The sequence below is a fragment of the Syzygium oleosum genome, unplaced genomic scaffold, assembly GCF_021117445.2.
Source record: "Syzygium oleosum isolate NSW1041296 unplaced genomic scaffold, Sole_v2.1 Sole_v2.09, whole genome shotgun sequence".
NCBI classification, from domain to species: domain Eukaryota; kingdom Viridiplantae; phylum Streptophyta; class Magnoliopsida; order Myrtales; family Myrtaceae; genus Syzygium; species Syzygium oleosum.
The window spans coordinates 4,925,735-4,951,320 of record NW_026607493.1 but is presented as its reverse complement, the minus strand read 5'-3'; the positions used below and the strand labels follow the sequence as shown (position 1 = coordinate 4,951,320).

Below are 25,586 nucleotides of genomic sequence, written 5' to 3'. Positions count from 1 at the left end.
CTTCCGAAAATATTTGATGCTTTGTGTTGTTTTCACACACTTCATATTGTAGTACACATTGGTACGTATTTGGCTATTCGCCGACTTATATATTCATACACAATCTCTGTATGCGTTGCCACATTTTCACATAGTTACCGAGAATCTATTCGGTTCATGTCGTGAGCGGACCTCTGAACAGTTGTGGTGCATTGCATAGTTGTAGCATATCTAGTGTGGAGTGACTTTTTTAATTGTTTGCAGTTATACGCTCACTAATTTCGAACATTCGATCAAGGATGATGCGGAGTAATTATGGCTCAAGTCAAACATTATGTAACGGGTGCGAGACACTTTTTGGTAATGCTCGGAGATGTCGCAAAAGCCGATTGTCCATTCTTGGTTCAAAAAAAATAATTGCTATGTGATCCATCTTTTTCTTATGTATACTTTTTCTCTGGCAAAAGTACACTAGAAGTGCCATAACTTGTGTACGGCGATCACTTTGGTGCCATAACTTTTTTTCGGATCACTTTGGTGCCAAGTCGGAGGAAAATCGATCACTTTAGTGACTCCGACCAAAAAGCTGACCTGGCATTTATATTAAAAAAAAATGGTCTGACTTGTACACGGTGAAAATTACGTGGCTTTTTTTTCGAATTTTTTAATTTTTCAATTTAAAAAAAAAAAAAAGTTGCAGCAGCGGCGAGGGAGCCCTCGCCGTTGCTGCCGCCAACCCACCACCGCCGGGAAGGGCCGGCGGTGGTGGGCGCAGTGGTCGGCCTGGGTCGAGACGGTGAGGTCTCGCCTCGCCGGATCCGGCCCTCGCTGGGCTCGGCGAGGGTCGCCGGGCCCCGGCCAGGAGCCGGCGACCCTCGCCGACCACTGCACCCACCACCGCCGGCCCTTCCCGACGGTGGTGGGTTAGCGGCAGCGGCGAGGGCTTCCTCGCCGCCGCAGGTTTTTTTTTTTTTTTTAATATAATATAATTTTTTTATAAAAAAAGTACACGTCAGCGTGCTAAACGGCGTCGTTTTTGGTTTTTAATGATGACTGGACCTCTCCGGCGAGCCATGTCAGCGCCACATCGGATTTTCGACGAGCCACGTCAGCATTGGCACTATAGTGATCGATTTTAAAAAAAGTTTGACACCAAAGTGATTCGAAAAAAATTTATGACACCAAAGTGATCGCCGTACACAAATTATGGCACTTCTAGTGTACTTTTGCCCTTTTTCTCTCTCATTTGGAATGAGATACAATTTTCCTTTTCCTCCTTTTGGCTGAGGAAAAAGCTTGGATAGTGGAGAGTCAATCATAAGAGAGGCGTATAAATTTAGAGAGATCACAATTTGGCCAGTTATGAAATTTCTTTCACTCGTTTCAAAATCAAACTAACAGGTCAAACTAAATTGATACCGTATAAAAAGCGAGATTCTACCTCGCACTTGATTGATAATCCTATGTCAGGGCAACAGAACCAAGCAAGAATCAGCTCAAGCTTTTTGTTCACTGCACAATCCTTCAGGTCTTCTAATGATGCGCTGAATAAAGCGCACGGACTCAGTAAATTCAAGGTCTCTTTGTTAAAACTCCCGTCTCGCGGATCAACTCCTATATAAGTAAATTCAAGGTCTCTTTGTTAAAACTCCCGTCTCGCGGATCAACTCCTATATAAGCAAAAGATCTAGTCCCCGACCATGGCCGGACCATGTTTGGTATATTCCATTTCGACGGAGTTAAGTGAACAATAATCTAGTGAAAGTACATGCTGCAATAAGGAAGAAGAAATATATGCAGAGGAACACCAGAGAGTAAACATCACAGCAAGAAAGAATGAAAAAAGCTGCAACATTTGGTAGGATAGGGCCTTACATGTACAAAAAGGATCTCTACACTGAAGAGACCTAATCCTCTCATGAAACACCAGCAAAATACGGACTTCGCGACTCTATGGTTGAAAGATTATAAACAGAAACTAGTTCTAGGAAAACCAATTACTAACTCTATAAGAAAAGGCTCAGTCACCTTTTGTAGGCGGCTGCATGCACGAACAAAAGGGCGTTTTCTTACCCTTTTGATTGTTTCGGCCGTACAAATAGTCTCGCAGAAGAACTCGCGTTTTCCGCTCGAGCATACTGGTTTTCCCACCTTTGTTTTCCTTTTCCTCGTCCAGCTTCAACAAAAGGAGCTGTATTTTCTGCACCTCCAACTGCAGCCGCCCGATCCTCTCATAGCCTCGCCGAGCCTGTTCGGATATCCTCCTCCTACTGATGTTCCCGCTGTTGTCCGACTCTTTAGCAGATTTTGCATCGTAGTAATAGAAACCGTCCTCAACGCTCTTCGCAAGTTTTTGATTAGTCTCCAACAAGTTGGCGATCTCTTGCTCAGCTTCTTCCAGCTGAACCTTCACTACATCATGTTCCAAGCCCTTCCCCTTTTTGGCCTTCTTGGTATTTTCCACCTTTTTCATCAAGTCCTCCACGGTTATCTGCAGGTTGGTCAGCTTTTGAGCATCCGAATCGAGCCTTTCCAGTACTTTCTTCTTGTTGCCTCCTTGAGATTGGGACCCTCCGAAACTACCGGAGATCTCTAGTTTATCGACTCCCAGCTCCTTCTCAAGAAGTGATTCGGTCGAAGGATTCAGGCTCCGGTGTTCCCCATGGGCTTTGACTTCATGGAAGTCACTCGGCAAGACGGGTCCCTTTTGTGCTTTCCCGATTTTGACCTCAGGGCTCCCATTCTTTTCAGTGCTTTCCCACAGCTCGAGCATTTGATCATCAGCTTCCACAGTTCCTCTCCTGCTCAAACATTTTGATGAGCACTCGGAGATTTGGTCGAGCATGATGTCCTTAGTCAAAAGTTCGCTCTCCGCTTCGGTTATCTCGGTTTTGGGTTTTTGCAGCATCGCACCATTTGCAATACCGTCATTAAGTCCACCAGGTCCATTTTGGCTACCCAAACTGTTTTCTTTATCCAAGCTGATTTTGGATTTTAACCTCTCAATCTCTTCCATCGCGGCCTCTAGTTCGGAATTAGTTTGCGATTTTTCTTGGGTCGCAACCCTCTCCATATCCAGAAGTGCCTTCTCGATGGTCTGGATTCTCCTATACAAATCCTGGATTTCTGATGATCTGTCTGGTACAGTGGATGTAATATCTTCAACAGCCTCTTGATCTTTATCAGTGTCCTGGTCACCGGTTGCATTGGCATCCTGAAAATAGGTAGAACAAAAACCATGAATGACATCAACAACCACAAGTAGCACAAGAAAATATTTCAAAGCTCATAAACTCTCATCAAAGCCACAAGAAGGCAGATGTATGAACTCCATTAAGAAAGTAAGGAATGCTTGCATAAACTTCCTAAAGCAAAATTGCAGAGCATATTCACCAACACAATAGAGGCTTTGATCACTATTAGAAGGGAAAGCTCAGAGGTGCAACAAACATCCGATAGAGGAGAGATTCATAAGGCTTAGTTACTGTAACCAATAGTGGCAGCCTCTTGGTAGAGGTGAGAAAATGAAAAGGTCGTGCTACAAATTTTCCTCATTCCCAAGTGAATTCTGTTTAAATGTGACCCATTAGCCAATAAAAACTTAAAAACATTACCGTAACGTTGTGATCGGCAGCTTTCTCGAGTTGTTTTGACAGACAGGTAAGACTCTCCAATGAAGATACAGAGTTCTTCAAGTAACCAATATCTGACATATAACCAGAAAGCTTAGCATTTAGCCCTTCATTTTCCCCTTCCAAAGTGGAGACCCTATCCTTTAGCTGTTCAATCTCCGCAGATTTTGATTCACTTAAACTCCGGCATGCCTCACTGAGTTCACAAATTTTCTCTTCAAGCAATGCCTCTCGCACATCCGAAAAGATCAGCTCGCCAAGAAGTGCCATTGATTTCTCCTCCCACTGTACAACTTCATCCCTTTGCTTTTGCAGTTCAAGACTCAGGCTCTGTTCCCTAACTTTATAATCGTCGTGCTCTTTAAGTAACTTGGACAGTTCCATCTCTAACTGCTGTTTTGCTTCACGCAGAATTTCGGCTTCCTTGCTTTGATAATCACAGTCTCGAGAGAGCTTGAGAATCTGCCTCAGACGATCTTCTCCTGCCACCTGAACTTCAGCATATTCGGTCTTCATATGGTCCAACTCTTTTTGTAACTCTGTTTTCTCAGAGGCAACTGCATTTACCATCTGTTCTGCTTCCAGAAGCTTGTTTTCCATCTGGCACAACATCTCCTTTTTACTTTCTATCTCGCCATTCAGCTGGTCGTTGACCGATCGAACAGATATAAGCTCATTCTCTGAGATCGCCACCAATCCCTCAAGTTGCAACTTCTCTGTTTGCATTTTCTCCAAATTGTGCTCCACAAGTTTTTGCGTCTCCTTTAATTCCATGTTGACCAAGTGAAGTTCTGATAGCGCTTTACTCAATTCCTTCAGTTCGGAAAACTTTTGAAGGACAATACTCTTGTAAACAAGACAAGTGGTAGCTTCAGTCATGTTTTGGTCAGAGATAATGCTATTTTCCTCTTCCAGTTTACGTTTTTCCTCACTCAAGAGCGAGACTTCATTGATCAAAGATCTTCTCTCACCGTGCACTGTGTGGTTATCTTCCTTTAGACATTCGAAAGCCCCTCGCACATCTGACAGCTGCACATGCAAAACCTGCATTTCATTTTTCAGCACTTCTTCTCTGCAGAGTCCCTCTAACACCTTCAGTACCAGATCTTCATTAAATTCCGTCACTTCTTGGGTCTCCCTCTGCAATAAAAGGAATTGCTCAGATTGAACCCTGTGCTTGTCATCAAGGCTAGTCATCTTAGCCACAAGATTAGCCACCTCCAGCTCCCTCAGCCTCAGCATTGTGTCAAGGACTGACTTTTCAGTAAACATCCGAAGATTCTCCTCCTCAGTTTCAGACAGCAAACTCTGCAAGTCTTGGACCTTCTTAACAATAGGATCTAGAAGAGGTTGATCTTCCTTCAGATCATCTTGGAAGCCAGATTTTGCACCAGTTTCAAGCATCTTGGATATCTGGGACAGCCCCAAGTGCAGTACATTAATGTGATCAGAGAAAGACTTCAGCTCTATTTGTTGAGCAGAATTTTCACGCTCCAACTGAGCAGCTAGTTCTTCTGAGGATTTGGATGCTTCCACAAGTTTTTGGCAATTTGATGTGAGGAAAGAATTTCTATCCTTCAATTCCTGTATGAACTTATGCAAGACAAAGATTTCAATCTGGAAACACATAGTATTATCCAATTCCTCATGGTGTTCATTGTTCTTGGACTGCAATTCCTTTTGGAGGAGAAGGAGCCGAGAGACTAAATCAGCCAACTGCGCTTTACTCAGGTCCTTAAAACCGGAATGTTCCTGCCTTTCCGCATCCAAAATAGCCTTCAGTTTCGAGATTTCATTCAAGACAGATGCTCTCTCCTCCTCTAATAGCAAACTTTGCTCATGCAGCCCTTTGTATCTTGTGTCCAGGTCCTCCATTCTTCGCTGAGTAGAATCTAGCTCTGACGCTAAAATTTCTTTCTCCGTGATCAGGACTGACTTTTCATTCCCAAGCAAGAGGCAAGACTCATCTAACATCTTTGATTTTTCCCTCCACTTTTCAAGCTCTGTGTTTGCATCACAAAGTGTAATTTCCAAGATCTTGTTCTTCTCCGCAAGTTCCTGGCAAGTCTCCATTGTGGCCTGTATTGTAGAAGTCAGCGTGTCCTTCTCAGCAACCAAATTTGATTTCTCTTGCAAGAGAGATTCACAGGATTCTTCCAATGAGTTCACTTTCTCTCTCACCCCTTCTAACTCAACATTCAAGTCTGAAAGGGAATTTTCTAAGAGGACATTCTTCTCAAGAAGCTTATCCATGACCACCAACTTCTGCAGAAGAACCGCCTTCTCACTTGCATCTTGTTCACGCATTTCCTTCTGCTCCAAGTTCTCATCCTGCAACTCCTTCACAGATTGCCCAAAGGATTCTGAATCAAGGCCGACTGCATACACCTGATCAAGTACAAAGCGATGCTTCTTGTTCAGGTCATTTAGTTCCTCTTTCAGACAGTAAATTTCTTGCTGAAGAGCATTACGTTCGTTTACACGAAGTTCAATCTCCGCCTCAAGTTTCTGTATCATCTCCCTCAGGCTTAAAATCTCCTCCTGCAAGTTCTTAATTGACAGAGATGAAGACAAATTAAGCTCGCCAAGGCTCCTGTTCTCCTCTTGAATCTTCTGGATTTCATCTTGTAAACCCCGATCACGGACTTCCATGTCATTAAGAAGCTGATTTCTGTTTTGAAGCTGCGCAGCAAGAGACCTGAGTTCTTCCTGAGATTGGGAGTGAAGATGTTGCAGAGTCTGGAATGCGGTTTCTGCCTCTACGAATCTTAGGCGCTCTTTTTTTATGCAAGTCCAAAGTTTCCCAAGCTCCTGCTGCTTTTCCGAAAGCTCCTGAGCTTGACTGGCCGTTTTCTGCACCAAAGATTCGAGCTCTGAGTGAAAAGTCTGATTCGACCTCTCCAACAGAAGACACCTTTCTTCTGCACCTCTTAACTTTTCGACCCCATCCTCTATCTCGGAATTCAAACTCTGGGTCTCCTCTTGGGCAATAGACACTTTATGCTCCAAATCAGAAATTGTCTTTAGGCACTGATTGCACCTCATAGCTGCATCTTCCTTCTCTGCAGCTAATTTTGCAATCTCTTCCTTCAGAGCTTCAACTTCTCTTTCGGCTTTATCAGCTCTCTCAACAATCTTTCTGGTGTCTTCCTCAGCTTGCATTAACTTATCCTCTAGATTAGATATCCTCTCCATACACTGTTTACACTGAACAAGTGCAGCTTCCTTCTCAGCTTCTACCTTAAGAAGGTCTTGTTTAAGGGTTTCAGATTCACTTTCAGCTAGACGAGCACGTTCATTAAGCTCTTGAGCATCCTTCTGCGCAGAAGAAACACCGTTCTCAAGGTTACTCATTTTCTCCAGACACAGTTCATACTGAAAAAGATTTGCTTTCCTTTCAACCTCTAATTTTCCAAGGGCTTCCTTCAAAGATTCCATTTCAGCCTCAGCTTGTCTGGCTTGTTCTTTTAGTTTCTCGCAATCCTCCTGTGCGCGAGATAATTCTAATTCCAGATTAGATGATCTCTCCGAGCTCTGCTGGTACTGAACCCGGCCAGCTTCTTTTTCAGCTTCTAATTCTGCAATTGCTTTCCTCAAGCTTTGAATTTCAGCTTCAGCTTTGGAACTTCTACCACCGCCACTATTCTGCTCCTGGAAGTTGAGACCCCGCCGTACTCTTCCTTCTGCAGAGCCAAACATGTCGTTGAACTGTTTTAAGCTCTTTCCACCAGTCATGGAATCAAACTCCTCTGTGAAAGCTCCATTCCTTTTTGGTAAATTGGAAGCTGAGTCTCCAGAGTCCTTACTGAGATCCTCCGAATGAAAAAGTGACCGCCCAGTGAATAACATTTCGGGTGTACGAGGGTCAGACTCAGAAGCAGGCGAATCATCTGAGACCATTGGCGGGACCTGGTTCGGGAACGCTTCAGCCATGGTTTTCTGAGCCTGGCGAAGTACACCAGTTGCATGATCATATCTCTCTGCTAATGCACGGTAGGCTCGATAGAACTCCTCGACCAGTTTCATAAGCTCTGGCCTCTTTTTATAGTACATCTCTGCCCTCCTAGCGAAGGAATCGGCATCTTCTTCAATGAGCTTAATCATTTGGTTAACTTTTACGTCCATATCTGTTCAAGGTGATGAGACACGCGCAATGTCAATCTCAGGGAAGAGCAAGGAGAGAGAGAGGAGGTGGAAGGCATAAGAAAGCAGAAAGTGCATGACATGACATTCATAATCGAATATATAAACATAAATAGGCGCCAGAGTGTTCTCATCTAATAAGGGTCCAGTCTTGACAGAAAAGGCATATGAGCCATGCTGGTAGGAGTGTTCTCATATTCATTCTTATAGATCATTGTCAGGGATGCTACTTCTTTCTGGAATATAGAAGAGCAGTGTCATTATGCACCAACTAAGATAATGAAATCCCAGGACCAAGTTAAGACAGTAGTTCCAATCACATAGGCTTATCAGGGTAAAGCTGTCTGTATTATTTTTTTTTTTTTGGTCGAAAAAGCTGTCTGCTAATAACACAGAAAAAGTTCGCTCCAATCTAACTGATGGCTGAAGCACCACCTGCAACTGTTTTTTGTTTGACCTGCTAAGCATCAACTGATGTCCAGCAAAATAAAAGAGCAATCTTGTTGCAGCCAACATGAGCTTTTTTGTGAAGGGAGTGGGGGGTGCTGAAGCATTATACTACCCACAAAACAGTTTAGGAATAAGCTGTGATAATTAATTTTGCTTGATCATGCCTGCCGTTTCTACCTAACTAGAAGTTGTCGATGCCCATATATTTCAAGCAAACTGGAAATGAAGCAAGCTAATCGAAGTTGGTTTTTGCAGCTTAAACAATCCAAAAGTCCGTGAATGTCAAAGCATTGTATCCTAGTTTGGCACATTTGTATCGCAAGATTTAGTGATTATGTTGAGATAAAAAATGTGTTTAAACTACCTTACCAAAAAAAAAAAAATGTGTTTAAACTAGAATATCCCCATTTCCATTCTAAGCTAGTTGTTCATCAGGATTGAGTGAGCAACCATTTGTTTGGTCTCAAGAATCAGAATCGGGTAAAAGAGCATTTCAGGAGCTAGACCATTTTAGTCAAAATACAAATACAATGCCGAAAGGTTGAAGCTGAATAGTGGATACATAAGTCATCACATGGCCTTCTCTCACACATCACTTTCGGAGAATTCAGAAATATATGTTTCTGAACTTCTCAAACAATACAAAAGCTGTATGCATAGCATCATTACAGAAAACTCACAATAAAGCAATTCAAGTAGTGATCACAGCATCTTTAAACTCTTCCAATCCAGAAAAGGAACTAAATAGTACCTGTAAGATTTTCATGAAGCCATTTCGAATTTTTCGGGCTAATGTGGCTGTTCCACCACCAAGAGTACATGCCCTTAGAATTTGCATGAGCCGCCGCCGCTGCCATATCTCTACCGAACAACAACACTCCTTTCAACTTCTTTTTCTTTTTTTCTCCCGAAAAAGTGCGCTCCGAGTCTTGAACCAGTGAAAATATGCTGAGCTATATTACCAACCCGCAAAAGAATTGGTTCGATGTCAAACCAACTTATTCTTATATACACGGTTAATAGCTTTATATCTCAATCTTCTTGTACCTAGCCACCAAAAGATCGACCAAATAGAACACCTCAATCCAGTTTCAGATGAATCAAAATCAAGATCAAGTTTTTCAAGCAAAAAGAAAGCGAAAAAGGATAAAGATCAAACTCCACATGATGACTGATACCTGATCGATAAAAAAACGCAGGTCTAAGAATCATGTAGAGATTGGAACTTCTTTTAAGCGACCGAACTACCTGTCAGAATCCACCAAATAGTCATAATCAGAACCGCAGGATAGGCATGAGCGAATTCGGTAAAAGAGTTGGAACTTCACATGCTCCAAGAGGTTCATAACTAAGCAAAATCAATTACATGCCATAATTGGAAAACCATATCCAAGAAAGCCTGCAGAGACTACAACTCAAACCCAGAAGCAGATTCGCGACCCTTTTAGCTTCAAGAAATGACAAAGAAATCAAGAAAACACGTCTCAAAATCCCCCCCCCCCCCCCTCCCACCCCCAAAAAAAAAAAAGAAGAATCATCCACCAGAAGAGCTAAGCGTTGAAATCAAAATCTGGGTAGCCCACAAGGATCGATATCCGATTCTACTTCTCTAGAAGCATACCAAAACTAACATCAAAACCGAATTTTTCTTCTGGGCCTTTGCTCTGGAATTCGACGAGCAAGCTGAAACGGAAATAACTTTTCAGCTGCTTTTGCTTCTCCCTGAAGTCTTTCCCCGCTTCAACCCATCTTGGTTTTTCTTCCTCTTCTTCTCTTGCTTCAGAGATCTGTGCTTCTCTCTAAAGCAAAACTAGCTGTTGCTTGCTTTCTCCGTGGGCGCCTTTGCTGATGATGACGACCGTGACAGAAGGGAAAAGAGGACAAGAAAAAGGAAGACGGGGGGAGGGGGGTTGGCGAGGACAAGAGATCAAAGTGTGTGTGAATCATTACTTATCGGTTTGGAAACTAAATATTCAACTTTGCTAACTGTAAGAAGACCCTCTCTCTCTCTCTCTCTCTCTCTCTCTCTCTCGTTCAAGGAAAAAATTTCCTGGAGGACTGCTCCTTTGGCATTGTCGTGCGATGGGAAGGACCCGAAATGACAACCTTGTCCTTTTCTAGGGAATCCAACGATGTTTTTTCTTGTGTCTCCCGAATAATCCTCTCTTTTCGCAATAATTGGGCTAAAGTGGAAGGAAGAAATGGAGTCTTGTTTGAATTTTCTTAACTGACGATAGAATGCAAAAAAATAAAAAATAAAAAAACTGGCATTAAATTTATTTATTTTCGTTAAATCGCTTGATTGCTAAATACTTAAAGTATTAATTATCGGATAGAAACTATTGAGACGGCACGAAGATATTGCGCACATGTACGAAGAAAAATATGAATATTTCAATATTCGAGCTTATTTTGGTAAGGTAGTGCGTGATATGGAAGAGATTCCAGAGTCTAGAGTTAAAATGCATGGACGATAAAATAGATTTATGAATTTACATACGAAATAGAACAATCGATGATATTTTTTGAACGGAAAAAAAGACCGCGATCCCTAAAAGTTACGATGTTTTCTTTACTTTATAAAACAGCATAGGGAATATTGATAGCATTGATGAGTGCCTCGGACATTTCTTAAAAATCAAATGGAATGATCACAATTTGAAGTGCATTTTTTTGTGCTAGGAGTCATCATTGTTATAAATATCGAAATATTTTTATTAATAAGTTTATCTAAAGAGATTTTTATTTTTATTTTTATTTTTATTTTTTGGGGAGATATGATGACTGGTGACCAGTTGATGCGCGTGCGTATAGAATGATCAAGAGGGATCTCATGATCTCTTGCTCATTCCTTAAGCCTCGAGGTGATTAAGATTAGATTAAGGCAAGATTATGTTGGGGTGCGTGTGAACATGCACGGTTCTCTCAAGTACCCACTTGTTAATTAGTCGCGATTTGATTGGCTAATTTTGTGCTGCCTGGACCCAAAAATGACTTAATTAGTGTTAAACGAGATTATCAAAATAATATATTCTTTTAGAATTTCTATCTACCACATGACCTTCAACATGGAGAATTCAAAAGCAAAGCTAGAAGACGCCATGAATTTTCCAAATAAAATAAAGTCTTAATCTTTGACCATGACTTTCAAGAATGTTCTTTTCTTAACTAATGTTTGGTATCATGCTAAAGTGGTATACGGAACCCTCGTCTTCTCTAGATCCAAGCCGTGGTACAAAATAATTTCGGTCTCTGCATATACCGATGTGCGGATGAACTTAATTGATTTATTTCTACCATGCCGCCTTAAGATTCATATAGGAAATGAAAGATGAACTCCTTTTGATAATTCGACCCACGTCGAATGGGTCGGATCGTTATATATGATTTTTTGATATGCCCTCTAATTCGACATTTTGCCCAGACGAATGGGTATGCACTTACATCAAAATAATCTTTTTTTCCGTGCTGGATCTGCGTACTTGTTTTGAGTATGACCGTAATCTTTATTTGCTGAGAAAAAAAAGAAACCCTCTCAAGTTACTATTAGGTTTTCTCGCTCCCCAAATCTCTCGATCTTAGCCTAGAAAACGTTCTTTCATTTCATTCCATTCCCCGAGTATTTTCTCTTAATCAAAAACCCGACACTCAAATTGAAATACGCTCGATCAATTCACCGATCGATCCTACTTATGCATTCAAAATCACAGTACCTTAAGTCATTGCAAATACGCACCGAGACATTAACTGAGAGAATGAAATTTTGGGATCTCAATCTATTCGGTCCTGCCTAGAAAAGGGGGAAATAAATAATTTCATCCAAAACATTTACAAAAAAAAAAAAGAGAGAGAGAGAGAGAGAGAAAAGAACGCGGAAGGGTAAATTCGTAATTGCGCGAGGAGAATCTCGAATTGTTGGGGGGGTCGATGTACGTCGATGTACATGCCACGGTGTCACTGCATTTATTAAAGGGAGAAAAATCGGGGGGGCCCATGGGGCGGTGGGCGTGACAAACAACGACGGTCTTGATTCGTCGCCGGGGCTGCGCCGTTCCGCTGCTCAATAGCGACCACGTGTACCGCATTATTTATTTATTTATTCGTCCAATTTTGCCCTTCTCTTTTCCGGATAAATTACCTGAAAACCCCCCTCCCTCGATCTCAAGTTTCTATATCTAACTACACTTTTGGTCACCTCTAATTTTTTTCGAAATCCTACCTTTTTGCATCTTGGTTTTTTCGGAGAAGAGCATAACTCTGCTTCTTCAAAACATAGGCTCAATTTCTACGAGAAGATCGCGATATGCATAATATAATTTCGAAAATAAAGGACGAATGGATCCCTAATCTTTCGATGGTCGTTGGACTAAAAACAAGAGTAAAATCTCGCCAGTTGGCCGTAAACCTTTTGAGTGTTTGTGCGTTACCACGTGTTATATAGGAGTTACGAAAAAATATGATGAGTTGTAACAAGTTACGGCGGGGCACTTGTTCCCTAGAGACCATAGAATTGCCCTCGAAAAGAAGACGACGACGGCTGCGGAATACATAAATTCCCTAAAGAGTCTATTTTTCAAAAGAAGACAACAAAGCTACACATCGCGAATTTACTTTTTTCAAAGGTGCATCAACTTTTTAGAAGAACGACAAAAGGATCACTGTTCGAGAGTTTACATTTCAAGTTATTGGCCACTCTCGAAAAAAAATGGCTGAGACAGTTCAACAATGGCAAAGTCGAGACAATAAGGCTCTATTTGTTTAGTGAAAAATGAATGATCCGGATAATATTTTCTTAAAAACGATCGTTCGTATCACTTAAAAAAATGAACGGACGAAAAATATTTTTACTGTCCCTAAAGATGTTCACACATATTTTTCCTTAATTAATTATTTCAAGCGGTACGAGCGATCATTTTTAGGAGAATATTTTTCAAATTATTAAATTTTCATAATATAAACAGAGCCTAAAACTCAAATTAAGCCGGACCCCACTCGATACAAGAGGAACCAGATGGGTGGCATCATGTCATTAAAAATTGCAAAGTGAATAAGCCCTTTCAAAATAAGCATGATTACAAAATCAGGTGAGGTGGGTGAATTTCAGCTGTTCTTGAAATCATGTGACTTTTGACTTTTGAGTTTTACCTCATTCTACCCACACTTGCTCTCATCAAACGTCATTAACACGACATAAATAGTGAAAAGTGGTCCAACTCCAATCTCGATCGCAAGAGGCCACCAACATCGACCTCCAAAATTCATATGTACAATCCATTTATTTAAATTAAATGACAAAAATATAGGGGAAAAAAGAAAAATTTTACAAAGAAAGGAGGAGGGTGTTGATGATAAGGGGTCCAGTCCAATAATGACCGCGGTTTGGGGTCTGAAAAAGTGATGTGCCCTACCTTATAAACTGTTATAATTGATGCATGTGGCTCCTTATAATGAAATTTGCTTCTTACCTAATTTCTGAAAAAAAAAACACTAATAATTATCCCACCCAACAACAAAACCATAGGCTTTTAAACCCATAAAATAATAATAATGATAATAATAATCAAATTCATAGGTTTTCAAAATTCCTAGCAAAAGTTCCATGAAGGCATACACATGCATCATCATATCCAGCAGCATTTCATCAAAGTTGAGCCAAATTTTATTCAAATTTGAACAATAATGCCTCATGAAAAGGTCCATTTCATTTGGACACAATCTATTACCAATGATTGTTACCTTTAAGTGAATTAAAAAAAGGGTTATTTTTCAAAAAGCAATCAAAAGTTTGCTTTTGCAGCCCTTTTAACTAACTTTTCGATTTAAATGTTTGTAACTCTAAAATTACTATGTAATTTTTTTATTCGGAGAATTACTACTTACTTAAATAAATTAAATCGATACAGAATTTGACTCTGATATCATATTAAAATGTCCCATAAAAAACATTTAAACTTATAAATGGATGGAGATCACATTTATATAAAGAGCATATCATAACTTAAGTCAAAACATGACGAACATAGGAACCCAATCTGCAGTATTAAAACCACTCATAACACAAAATAGATTCAAAAAGATTATGTCGATTAACGGACGAGCACTAGCGGTACGAAGTGATATGAAAGGGGAAAAGTTAGGCACGAGATCATAAGAGGTCATGTCCAACGCCATGTTCACGTCCTTTCTTTCTTAAGTAAGGACAAGGGGAAAATTATCATGACAGTTTTGAAAGTTCGGTCCAAGATTTAAAAGTCGACGTATGTAGGCGGCATTGTGAATTGGACTTATCTTCATGGAAAGCGACGTCTCTTGTTGGATTATTGGAGAGAAGATAAGCAAATTTTATTTGGATTTATCTTTGGTTTGGTGGAGCAAACGCACAAATCAATCAAGTCAATTGAAGAAAAAAAATGTTAAAAAATGAAAAAACCAGGAGAGGCAATTTCACTTTTATTTTATTTTTATTTTTATTTTTATTTTTGTTGGGTTTATAAATGGAGGATGTGATCAGGATGGGCACGGTAAGATTGTGAAAATCCTTTCCGATTAGAGTTAGTTGCGGTTGTATTAGGTGCATCTAACCTTCAATGGAATAAATAAATGGATGTCAATGTGCCATGTCACTCCATTTTTTTGGAGTAAATCGAAAGATTTTCACGTGCGGACCACGCCGTGAGATTAGCAAGATATTTCTTAAGTTTAAAATTTACCTACTTTAGAAGGGCTTCCTCATCATTAATATACGTCGAGACGGTAGATTGCAAACGCATTTCATTTTTACTTCTAGCTTTATTCCATCGATAGATTAAATAGGTCGATTCGTATCGAGAAAATCTAATTTCCCTAGAAGGAATTAATAATTAAAACTGCAACCCTTTCTCATCAATTTCGGCACCTCCAAGTATAAATCTGGTTAGAGAGCAGTTCGTTAGTTTAATTTTATAATGTCTCCTTCTCAGTTTACATCGACAACTACGACCCTACCATTAAATTCCTTTTTGCTTGACTTATGCTCCTCGCAATAGTAGGTACCGCATAATTGGTCTATGACTTGCGTTATCGCATAAATGAAAATAAAATAGAAATGATCTGTAACTGCCTGGACACACACACACACACACACACACACACACACACACATATATATATATATATATATCAAACTGAGTTCATGAAAAGGCTGACATTTTGCCATGCCATCTTGCATCGTCTATCTATCTTCGGGGGCAGTTGAGATTCGCGAAAATGAAGAGAAAAATAATATTCAATTCCTTATCAAATGAATAGTACACGAGCCTACTTATAGACCTTATATAACGACTATCTAAAGTAACAAATCTGGATCAATTGAGTAAAATATACAGAATTACATAAAAATCACAGAATATCCTAAATATATCTCTAACATGGGCCATCCACATAATTGGTGCGGATCTAACCAAAATCAATATTAAAACACGTGAGAGATTGCACAAAATTATTAACCTTCGCATTGCCATGGATTCAATGTTTGTAATATAAATAAGAGGAAAATGACATAAATGGTTCTTGAACTTTGATTCAATTTGCAATGTGGTCCCCAAACTTTTAATTTGTTCAATGTAGTCTATGAACTTTCGTCCAATGTGTAATGTACTCCATAAACTTTCAATTTGTTCAATGTTCTTGAACTTTTGGTATTTATTCAATTTAGTTACTGAACTATATGAAAATATTCAAATTGGTCCCTAATCTTGAATTAATAGAAGAGAAATATATAACATTTTCATATAATTCATAGACCATAGTGACATGTACCAAAAGTCCAGGGATCGCATTGAACAAATTCAAAGTTCATGGACCACATTGAACAAATTAAAAATTTAAGAACTATATTGTACATTTGGTCAAAGTTCAGGGACTATTTGTAACATTATCCCAATAAATAAGCAAGGGTATTTAGGGAAGAGAAAAAAAGAGATTAAAATCTCCTACAAGTAGAAGTTCTCTGTGCCTTATATTGTAGTGTGGGTATTAGATATGTATTCAGTATATGAATACGCTGGCAAAAAAATTATATAGAGTCGACACGTTGTCACATGTGAACGATTATTTCACTTAAAATCAAGGACAAATTCTTTGGTTATACATGCGCACGTGAGAATACCCAAATGCGACTAGGACCTATTCCGGGAGGGGTTAGAACCTCCCCAAGAGCCCGTTTGGCAAGTTGTTAAATTTTTTGTGACAGCGCATTAATTTGCAAAAATTGTTCCTAGAATCAGTTTTGGAATAGAATCAAGAAGCAAAAACAAGTAGCTTCTTGATTATGGGAACAATTTTTCCATTTCTGATTCTTATTGGTTTTCTTCTTCCTTCTTGGTTTGGTTTGTTGTTATTCTTTTTCCTGGTCTGCCGCCGGCCACGGGCTAGGGCCGGTGAGGGCGGCTTGCGGTCGCGACGGCGAGGCCTTGCCCAGCCATGGCGAGGCCAACCTCGCCGTCACGACGGACGAGGGCCGCGACGCCCTCGCCGGCCATGGCCAAGGAAGGGAAGGGAAAGAAAGAAAAAAAAAAGAAAAAAGAGAGAAAGAAATATTAAAAAATTCAAAAAATTATTAAAATATTATTAATAAAAATAAATTTTGTGTAGTTACCAAACGTATTTATGTTATTTTTCTATTTTAAGAACAGAAATTTTGGGCAGTTACAATATGCCTTCAAATGCTTAGAAATTGTTTCCGGGCACGTAATAAAAAAAGAATCATTTCCGAGCAGAATCAGTTTCCGGGTACAGAATCGTTGCCACGCGCACCCCAAAAGAGATTCCAAATTTCCGGCGATAAAATAATCAAAACGAATCTAATTCTGCGAAAAGGAAAAAAAAATAATTAGTTGGATTCTACATGTTAATACTATCGAGCTAAATCGTATCCTTCTTTGAGGACTAAAAACCACATCTTTTAGGCCGAGCTCGGTAACACGAGCTCGTACCCGAGCGGGGGGGCATTAAAGCGGGGGGGAATCGTCTTTGATTGGGTCGAAAACGGATCCCAGCCACCGTGATTGAGCTAGAAGGAAAGGAAGAAACCACATCTTTATAGACGTCAAATTCTCGTGCTTTGTGTTTTGGACAATTGGGGCGCTCAAAAGCCCAGCTCTTCTATGTCCTAGGCCAAGCCCACTGGACTGGAGTGAACTTTCCCTGATTTTAGGCCCGCGACATGTGACGGATTGGCTGGCCAAATTGGGCTTTTGACACCCAAGAGTCTGTGTAGGAGGAGCGTGTAAAAGGGGCCCTCCTAGAGGGATCAAGTACTTCATGCATCCGGTTCCGTTATAAGGATGATGCGGCGCAGTTGATTGATTGATCACATCGCTACATTGCTCGATTCTATGTATACCAATTAAATTATACGTTTGGATTTTGTAACTCTAGCTTTTTAATTGGCCGGTTACACCATGCACCAATGTCATGTGGTGTAACGTTACATTGCTCGATTCTATGCATACCAATTAAATTATACGTTTGGATTTTGTAACTCTAGCTTTTTAATTGGCCGGTTACACCATGCACCAATGTCACGTGGTGTAACTGGCACATCGGTTGCTTTTACCTTTTCATTTTAGTAAGAGGTCCGGCTAATTTCAAAGTTCTTAATAGAGCAGCCATGTAACGGTAGAATTTTATCGTTTCGTGCATGAAAAAGGGGTAAAATAGCATCCATCGTTGGTAATTGGTATAGAGTTTTGTAAGATTTTGATAACATCGGGAAAAGATGGGACCAACAGAATTGTTTGTTTGGTAACCGTTTAGCAACCCACCTTTATGTCAAATTGCCAACGTTTATTAATAGTTCCCTATGTCAAACTTTACCAACTATTATACGCATTTATCGGCCTTTATTTAATTGACTAACTGGCTTTTCTCCAATTGAGTAACCAATTAAATTTGCATTAAAAACTTGTATTGGAGTAATTTTCCATCTTTCGAAATCAATAAACTAAATTAATATAAAAAAAGCCATATTTATTTTATTTATTTGAAATTATAAATAGTAATTTGAATGCCTTGCCATGTTAACTCTGATTAAGTTATCAAATAGTTTTTTGACTACCGAGTCTTATTTGTACGATTTACCAACATTCATATGATAACAAATGATTTCAAATTGCCAACTTTTGTAATATCTCACAAACTTTTATTCGTGTAACTTACCAATATTTTAAAGTTGTCAATTCTCACATCAAGTGCCAACCTCAACTTGAACGTCTTGCAAACCTTTCTCCGATTAAATTACTAACTAGATTTAGGTAATCAAACTCTTACTCGAACGAATTACAAATTTTTATTCGATTATTTCTAAATTACCAACTTTCGTTAGCGGCAATTTAAAAATATTCTCAAAGCCCACCCCTTCTCAACCATTTGATCCCATCGTTATTACAAAAGAGGGCCGCTGCCAAAAAGTTCTGGGCGCCATCGCAAAATCAACAAACTAGAGGGGCTTCTTTTAGCAAAGTTCGTGAAAATTTAAAAATAAAAAAGGAAAAAAGAAAAAAAAGAAATCTCTAGATCAGGTTCCCCATTAGCCCATAATCGTCTCGTCGTCTCGTGCTTCCTACCACGAACGAACCAAAGCCGAAGCCCACCGCCCCCGCCCCCACGAAAACCTCCTCCCAGCCGTCGACCGCCAACCTTCGGCTCCGGCGACGGCGACGACGCCAACGACGACGGCGGCGGCGGCAAGGCACGCCTCTCTCTCTCTCTCTCTCTCTCTGTCTCTCTCTGTGCTATTCAGTATTCAGTCTCGAGAGCCATTTGGTTTTAGTGTCGAATGACGCGGTTGTTCTTTGGTTCGCCTAGCATCGGTGTTTTCGATTTCTAAGTCGCTCGACACGAACGTAGATACGCTCCACGACCGTTCCTGTGCCCCGTTCGATGACGAAGCTTCAAACTTTGATGTTTCGAGTTCTTCTTTTAGGTCACTCCCGGTCTGTAATTGAAGTGGGGGTGAAAAAAGAGAGGTTTTGGGTGCTGCAATTACTATCTCTGTCGTGGAAATGTCACGGGACTCTGCCTTTTTAGCTTCCATGTCTCTTTATTTTGCCTGTTTTAATCTGCTCACCAAGCACGACCACCCGTCTAATTTACGCGAATTGGTGGGGCGTTGTTCGTTTTAGAGCGGACACTGATTGTATTGTAGTCCAGGTTTTAGAAGGGTGCCTCAAGGAGCTGCAATTCGAGTTGTGTAAGTTTCTGGAGTATATTGGATGGCTGTTATACCTTCTGGAAATACGTGCTTCGCTCAATGGGGTATTCGTCCTCAGCTCCTGGTTAGGTCTTACTCTGCGAATAGGGCGGCTCCATCGCAATTTGGGTGAGCATTGGTTTTGTGAGCACTCGTTTGTCGTGTGGTATTTCGGAGATTTATTTACGTGTTTTTTGGGCAGGTTTACCAGTGATGTGCGGCAACTGGCGGCTCAGTCTTCGAGCTTGTTCTCTCGATGCACATTGCCGTTGTCCATTTACGTGGGGTCATGTGGACGGTCACCTCATCGTCGGGGAGCGAGATTAGTAGTTAGAGCTGATTCTGTGAGTTAGCCATAAAAATCCTGTTTTGCTTCACTGTCATGTACTCTAAGCTAGTGCAAGTTTGCTTTCTTCTGTAAATCCGATTGCTAGCATTGATGCAAAGGAACTAACATCTCACCTTCTTTTTTCATGCTTTCAGGACTATTATTCTGTTCTTGGCGTGTCAAGAAATGCCAGCAAACCCGAAATCAAAAGTGGTATGTGCACATCTTTCATTCCTCTTCCCTCTCGTGGTTTTCAACTTGGGTTCTAACTCTTCTAGTGAATCTTTTTCTTTGGATTTGAATCCTCTGCATTGTGGCTTCTCGTTTCCCCTCTTTTTATCTTCTTCATTTCCATGATATATCTTCTTCATGTGATTCATCCAAGACATAACGGCACTGTTGTTGGAAATAACCTGGTGAGGAAAATTCGTCTAATTCTGGACAGCTATCCAACAATTCAGATAGCACATGTGTTTAGGGAGCACAACAAATTTGCTGAATTTTTGGATAATTTTGCTTTAGATCTTAGAGAGAATAGGGAGTTTGGTTTCTGCTCACCAAAACAATCTGTAACTTTTCTTTTAGGCGATCGAGTCAATTCTTTTGTACAATAAATTAGGCTGAGGCCTCCTTTTTACCAAAAAAAAAGGGGGGGGGGGGGCAAAGCGGTTTGTTTTTGGGTTTACTGTTGAGAAGAAGATACTAATTACGGAACCCCCAGATATAAATGAATCAGATATGTTGGCTTGGATGTCCTTTAAGTGATTTTAGTTTCTGATGATAAAGTACATGTAACTTCCGAAGCATCCCTTTGAAGTTTGAACTAGGCGATGGAAAAGAGAGAGTTTAAAGAGTGGGACCATGGCATGTTCCTTGGTGTTTTTTCCATGACACAATTCCTGCGTGCCATATCTTGTAATTTTGGTTTCTGCAGAGAGTTAGGTGTATTGCCTACATGGAAAGATAAGACATTGTTTTCTAAGTCAAACAAAAGATTGTATATGATACTGAAGCTCTAGAATTATAAATCCCACCAGTAAGGAAGTCAACCCCGTGCATATTGGATTGTTACGAGACATTCTTTGCCAGTTGATTATGCAACAACAAGTATCTTGGACTGGCATACTTCTCTGTTTTTTTGTTGTTAGATAACAATTTGATTCATTTTCCTTGTTTATTAGGAATCCTTTACTAATACTTTGGAGTCCATTAGCCAGCTTAAATCCCAAATTATTGTTTATGGTTACTGTGTCACTGCCCAAAAACAGTATATCCAGATTTGATTCAATTTGATCAGATTTTCCTAGATCAAATATTTTACTTCTTCTTTTGTTAAGCAAGCTTAAACCTTTATAACAACCGGCAAAGACTTTTCCACTAAATGTGGTTGGTGACAATGACTTTCTCGTGTGGTTGCAATCTGAAAAGTACCACTCAGTATCTCCAGATCTGGTTCAATTTGATCAGATTGTCCTAGATCAACTATTTTCACTTCTTCTTTGTTAAGCAAGGTTTAAACCTTTATAACAACCACCAAGGACTTTTCCACTAAATATGGTTGGTGACAATGACTTTCTCACACGGTGCAATCTGAAAAGTACCGCTTTCTCCTAAAGGTGTGTAAACTCCCTATGCTTTGTGGTTTTCCTGTGTGTCTCTTGGGGAAATTCTCCATTTGAATTGTTATTCGTCGCTGTCACAGTTGTCACAGATCATTTTTTGATCCTTTTTTACATTTTCAAATCACCCTAAGTGGTTTTGCTTGATCAAACCTATAACAAGTCCACTCCGACTCATTTTGAAGTTTGTTTTCTTTGGATGCGCAGCAAAAAAAAAGAACTTACCTTGACTGAATGCACTTTTTGAATGGTAAAGGTTCGATCATAGAACCTACTTGGTCTACCACATTCCAATCTATCCTTAAGATTGAGCCAAATCTATGATTTACCATACCCCATATGAACCATTGTTTCTGATGCAATCCACTTAATCTTCTAAGTTGCATGCCATTCCATGGTATTTGCTCTTTCAATTGACTAAAGATACCGAAATCTCTTCTTTTTGGGTACACTTTGCTTTCAGTCCATAGTGTTGCTCCATTTTTACCTTGTTCGTTACTACAATAGCAAATCCACATTCTTGGATCTTTATTAGCACACCAAAGGTCAAAACCATGTCGGTGTGGGACAGGCCAAAGCGGACAATTGAGATAGTTAATCCGGGGATATCACATCCATAGCATGACTCTTGAGTTTAATTCCTTTGTAGATGGGAACAACGATAACTATTCCCCTTATTGTGGGATCTTAATATTCCAGCTTTTAAGCATCAAATTTCTCTGATTATGCAGAACTCTTTGTTAAACTTGGCAACGCAACTGTGAGGCCTGAGCCCTGTCTACTTAAGATTCAGATGTGAAAGTATAAGGGTTTGTATATTGTGTCATCTTGAGATATATTTCAGATCTGATGATATTATTCATTTTGAATGGCAACTTCACTATAACTCCTGCTCGTAAGAAACTTTGGTTCTTAAAAATTGACATTTGTGTCAATCAGGAGACTGTTTTGACTAAACTTGGGGCTCCTACTTTGGATACAGTTATTGGGTTTTCTTTTTTCCTCCGCGTTAGAACGATACACCCTTTGGGTTTAGATTCCATAATGGAAGAAAGAGTAAATGAAGAAATTATGAAATCTTGGTGCATTTTCTTTTGCAAAATCTCTCTCTCTCTCTCTCTGTGATGCAGACATTTATTGGTTCTTTCATGTCTATTCTGAAACATGATGGAGGGTCCTTTGATTAAATTGAACTTGCTTTCTGAAGATGGAATATGCTAAATCCTTTTTTCCTTTTCTTTCATTGCTCTGCAGCGTACCGGAAGCTTGCTCGGAATTATCATCCAGATGTGAACAAGTGAGTTGGTTTTTCAATTTCCCTTTTATGCTATTCTGAGTTCTTTTAATTCTCCGTCAATGCCATATATTGTTTTGTAACTTTTGTTGGGATCAGTTCTCATTTCTAATGATGTGCCTTGCTGTTACCTAATGTCTACCATTGAAAAGTTGACTGTGGTGTGATAGTTCCATAATTGTTAGACTTGGGAGTTTCTCGCCATGGTTTGTTTACTTGCTAAAAGTTGCACCAAATATCCAGCACCAGCAGGGACTTCTCATGCTTTAATAGACTTTGACCGTGCTCTGTCCCTCTTTCTCTAGTACACACACATGTACATGCGTGCACGCACACACAGCTACCAAAAAGAAATGGAAGAAGAATAGTTGCATTAATCATTTTAACAATTCTAATGCTTTGTGACCAGTTTCAGTCATCCTCACATAATTTATATATATGATTATGTTATCAAGTATCTATTGGTGTTAGTTTCTGGGGAAAAATGATTTCAAAAGTAAATATTACCAAAAGCAGCCGTTCTCAATGTTGGGGTTTTTTTGTATGCATGTCCATACTTGTGCTTTCCCATCTCTAATTTTGAGTGAGTCCAACAAGAATTTAGTTCAGGGGATGCATGGGCAGATCATGAATTGAATTTGAGGCCTGTAATCTAAAGTTAGCAGCATGAATTGAATTTGAGACCCATAATATAAATCTAGCTGCTAGCTTTAGATTACGGGCCTTAATCTTGTTCTTTCAAGTTCTTTGAGGTCCTCTTTCGCCGGAGTAAGATGGTGAACATGCAGTGGATTCCCAAATTTTTTTTCTTCTTTTCTTTTTTCTTCCTTGCTGTCTCAATTATTCTGATTATTTCTATTGCTGCAGAGAGCCAGGAGCAGAACAGAAGTTCAAGGATATTAGCAATGCTTACGAGGTAAACAAACTCATTTTTTTTTTTAAATCCTTTTGGGATTGGTAGAAGTTCACTGATGGGCACGGAGGGATAATTCCATGTTACATTCTGGAAAGCCCTCAGATAAAACGGACTTCAGCATATTTACAAAATATCTATGCTCTCTAACACAATGTTTACATCCAAAGAGAGCTTTCCGCTAACTGTAGTGGGAAGTATGCATCCAATCTCCAAGATAGGTATCACGTGGTATGATATGAAAATCGTCTCTTTGGGGAACCGTTTCAAAAAGCTCAGTTGCTAATATTGTTGGGTCAGCATTTATATTCCTTTTTGCCTTTCGTTTGATTCTATCACCTCTCTTTAAGGCATTCGACTTCTTATCATGTATACGCTATGTTTCACCTCTTTTTTGGCAAATCCTTGTTTGGCGATTGTGCTTTATTTGCAAATCTGCTGCAGCAATTTTGCTGGCAATTGTAACAGAGCAAGTTATCTTTATTTAGGTCTTGTCAGATGATGAGAAACGGTCTCTCTATGACAAGTATGGAGAAGCTGGACTTAAAGGTGCTGGCATGGGAATGGGGGTAAGTTAATTTCTGCTCGTGATCAAAGCTCATGTAGATTCGTCAAGAAGTTCTGTTTTTGCTCCAATGTTTGCATTTATATAGTGGAATTATCATTTGTTGCTGCCAGGATTTCACCAATCCTATGGATATATTTGAGTCTCTCTTTGAGGGCATGGGCATGGGCATGGGCGGGATGGGTGGAATGGGCATGGGAGGCAGAGGTTCCAGGAACAGACCTGTTGATGGCCAGGATGAATATTACAATCTTGTTTTGAATTTCAAGGAAGCTGTCTTTGGTGTTGAAAAAGAGATAGAAATAACCCGCCTCGAGATCTGCAGCACTTGCAATGGCTCTGGTGCAAAACCGGGCACCACTCCATCCAAATGCACCACATGCGGTGGTCAAGGCCAAGTTGTGACATCAGCTAGGACTCCATTGGGTGTCTTCCAGCAAGTAATGACATGTTCGACCTGCGGTGGTACTGGCGAGATATCTACCCCTTGCAACACATGCTCGGGTGATGGTCGGGTTCGGAGGACAAAAAGGATAAGTTTGAAGGTGCCTGCTGGGGTGGACTCAGGTAGTCGCCTGAGGGTTCGATCAGAAGGTAATGCAGGAAGGCGAGGCGGGTCCCCTGGCGACCTCTTTGTTGTGATCGACGTGCTTCCGGACCCAGTCCTCAAGCGTGACGACACAAACATCTTGTACACCTGCAAGGTATCATACATCGATGCGATCTTAGGGACCACGATCAAGGTACCAACTGTGGATGGCATGGTTGATTTAAAGATCCCTGCCGGGACGCAGCCGAACACGACTCTTGTGATGGCGAAGAAGGGAGTTCCTTACTTGAACAAAAGCAACATGAGAGGCGATCAGTTGGTCAGGGTGCAAGTGGAAATCCCGAAAAGATTGAGCAGCGACGAGAGGAAGCTTGTTGAGCAGCTCGCCGATCTAAGTAAAGGCAAAGCGACAGCCAGCAGAAGATAGTGGCTTTCTTGGTTCTTTTTCCATTTTCGATTTCTTTTTCCCCTTTAATTTAAGGTATCATAGATTTGTCAACTACAAAAGTTAGTAATTAGTACAAGATGTATAAGGTCCATAAGTTATGTGAGGGGGCGAGCCATGTATGGCGATTGTTTACTGATTCAAATTTTGTGAATCCCCCTATTTTGACCTTCTGAACTGCTCTACGATGGAACAGAGCCTCAAATGATTTCTTCCGCCTTTCTGTTGTTGTAAACATTTTGCCATCTCCGTCTCTCGAGACAACAAAACATCAAACGACTTCTTTTTTCCCCATACCCGGTTGTAACGGAGAGAAGTGTTCCTTTTCGCTTATTACACTTGATTGGGGGGGGTCCTCCTTGGTGTCAAGTGAAATGTCTATTGCGTAGTCTTTTTATCTTTTTGTCTTTTTTGTATAAGATGAGCAATTGAACTTTC

General features: G+C 40.2%; 2 protein-coding genes across 3 annotated transcripts; one reads left to right on the top strand and one right to left on the bottom strand.

Annotated features, from left to right (window-relative positions):
* Positions 1-1,794: 1,794 nt before the first annotated feature.
* LOC115673666 (protein NETWORKED 1D-like) lies at positions 1,795-10,139 on the bottom strand. Its single transcript, XM_030595897.2, has 5 exons — positions 9,826-10,139; positions 9,383-9,452; positions 8,956-9,251; positions 3,594-7,738; positions 1,795-3,193 (listed from the first exon to the last, which is right to left on the bottom strand). Exons 3-5 carry the CDS (start codon positions 9,059-9,061, stop codon positions 2,000-2,002), a joined length of 5,445 nt encoding a protein of 1,814 aa, XP_030451757.2. The 5' UTR covers positions 9,062-9,251; positions 9,383-9,452; positions 9,826-10,139; the 3' UTR covers positions 1,795-1,999.
* An 8,632-nt stretch (positions 10,140-18,771) lies between these two features.
* Positions 18,772-25,442, top strand: LOC115673483 (chaperone protein dnaJ A6, chloroplastic-like). Of its 2 annotated transcripts, none has more exons than XM_056314587.1 (8): positions 18,772-18,933; positions 19,395-19,563; positions 19,646-19,778; positions 19,918-19,975; positions 22,636-22,678; positions 23,543-23,591; positions 24,077-24,157; positions 24,267-25,442. In XM_056314587.1, exons 2-8 carry the CDS (start codon positions 19,457-19,459, stop codon positions 25,128-25,130), a joined length of 1,335 nt encoding a protein of 444 aa, XP_056170562.1. In that variant the 5' UTR covers positions 18,772-18,933; positions 19,395-19,456; the 3' UTR covers positions 25,131-25,442. The 2 variants fall into 2 exon arrangements, with proteins under 2 accessions (XP_056170562.1, XP_056170561.1); XM_056314586.1 differs by having other exon boundaries at positions 19,637-19,778.
* The last annotated feature ends 144 nt before the right edge of the window (positions 25,443-25,586 follow it).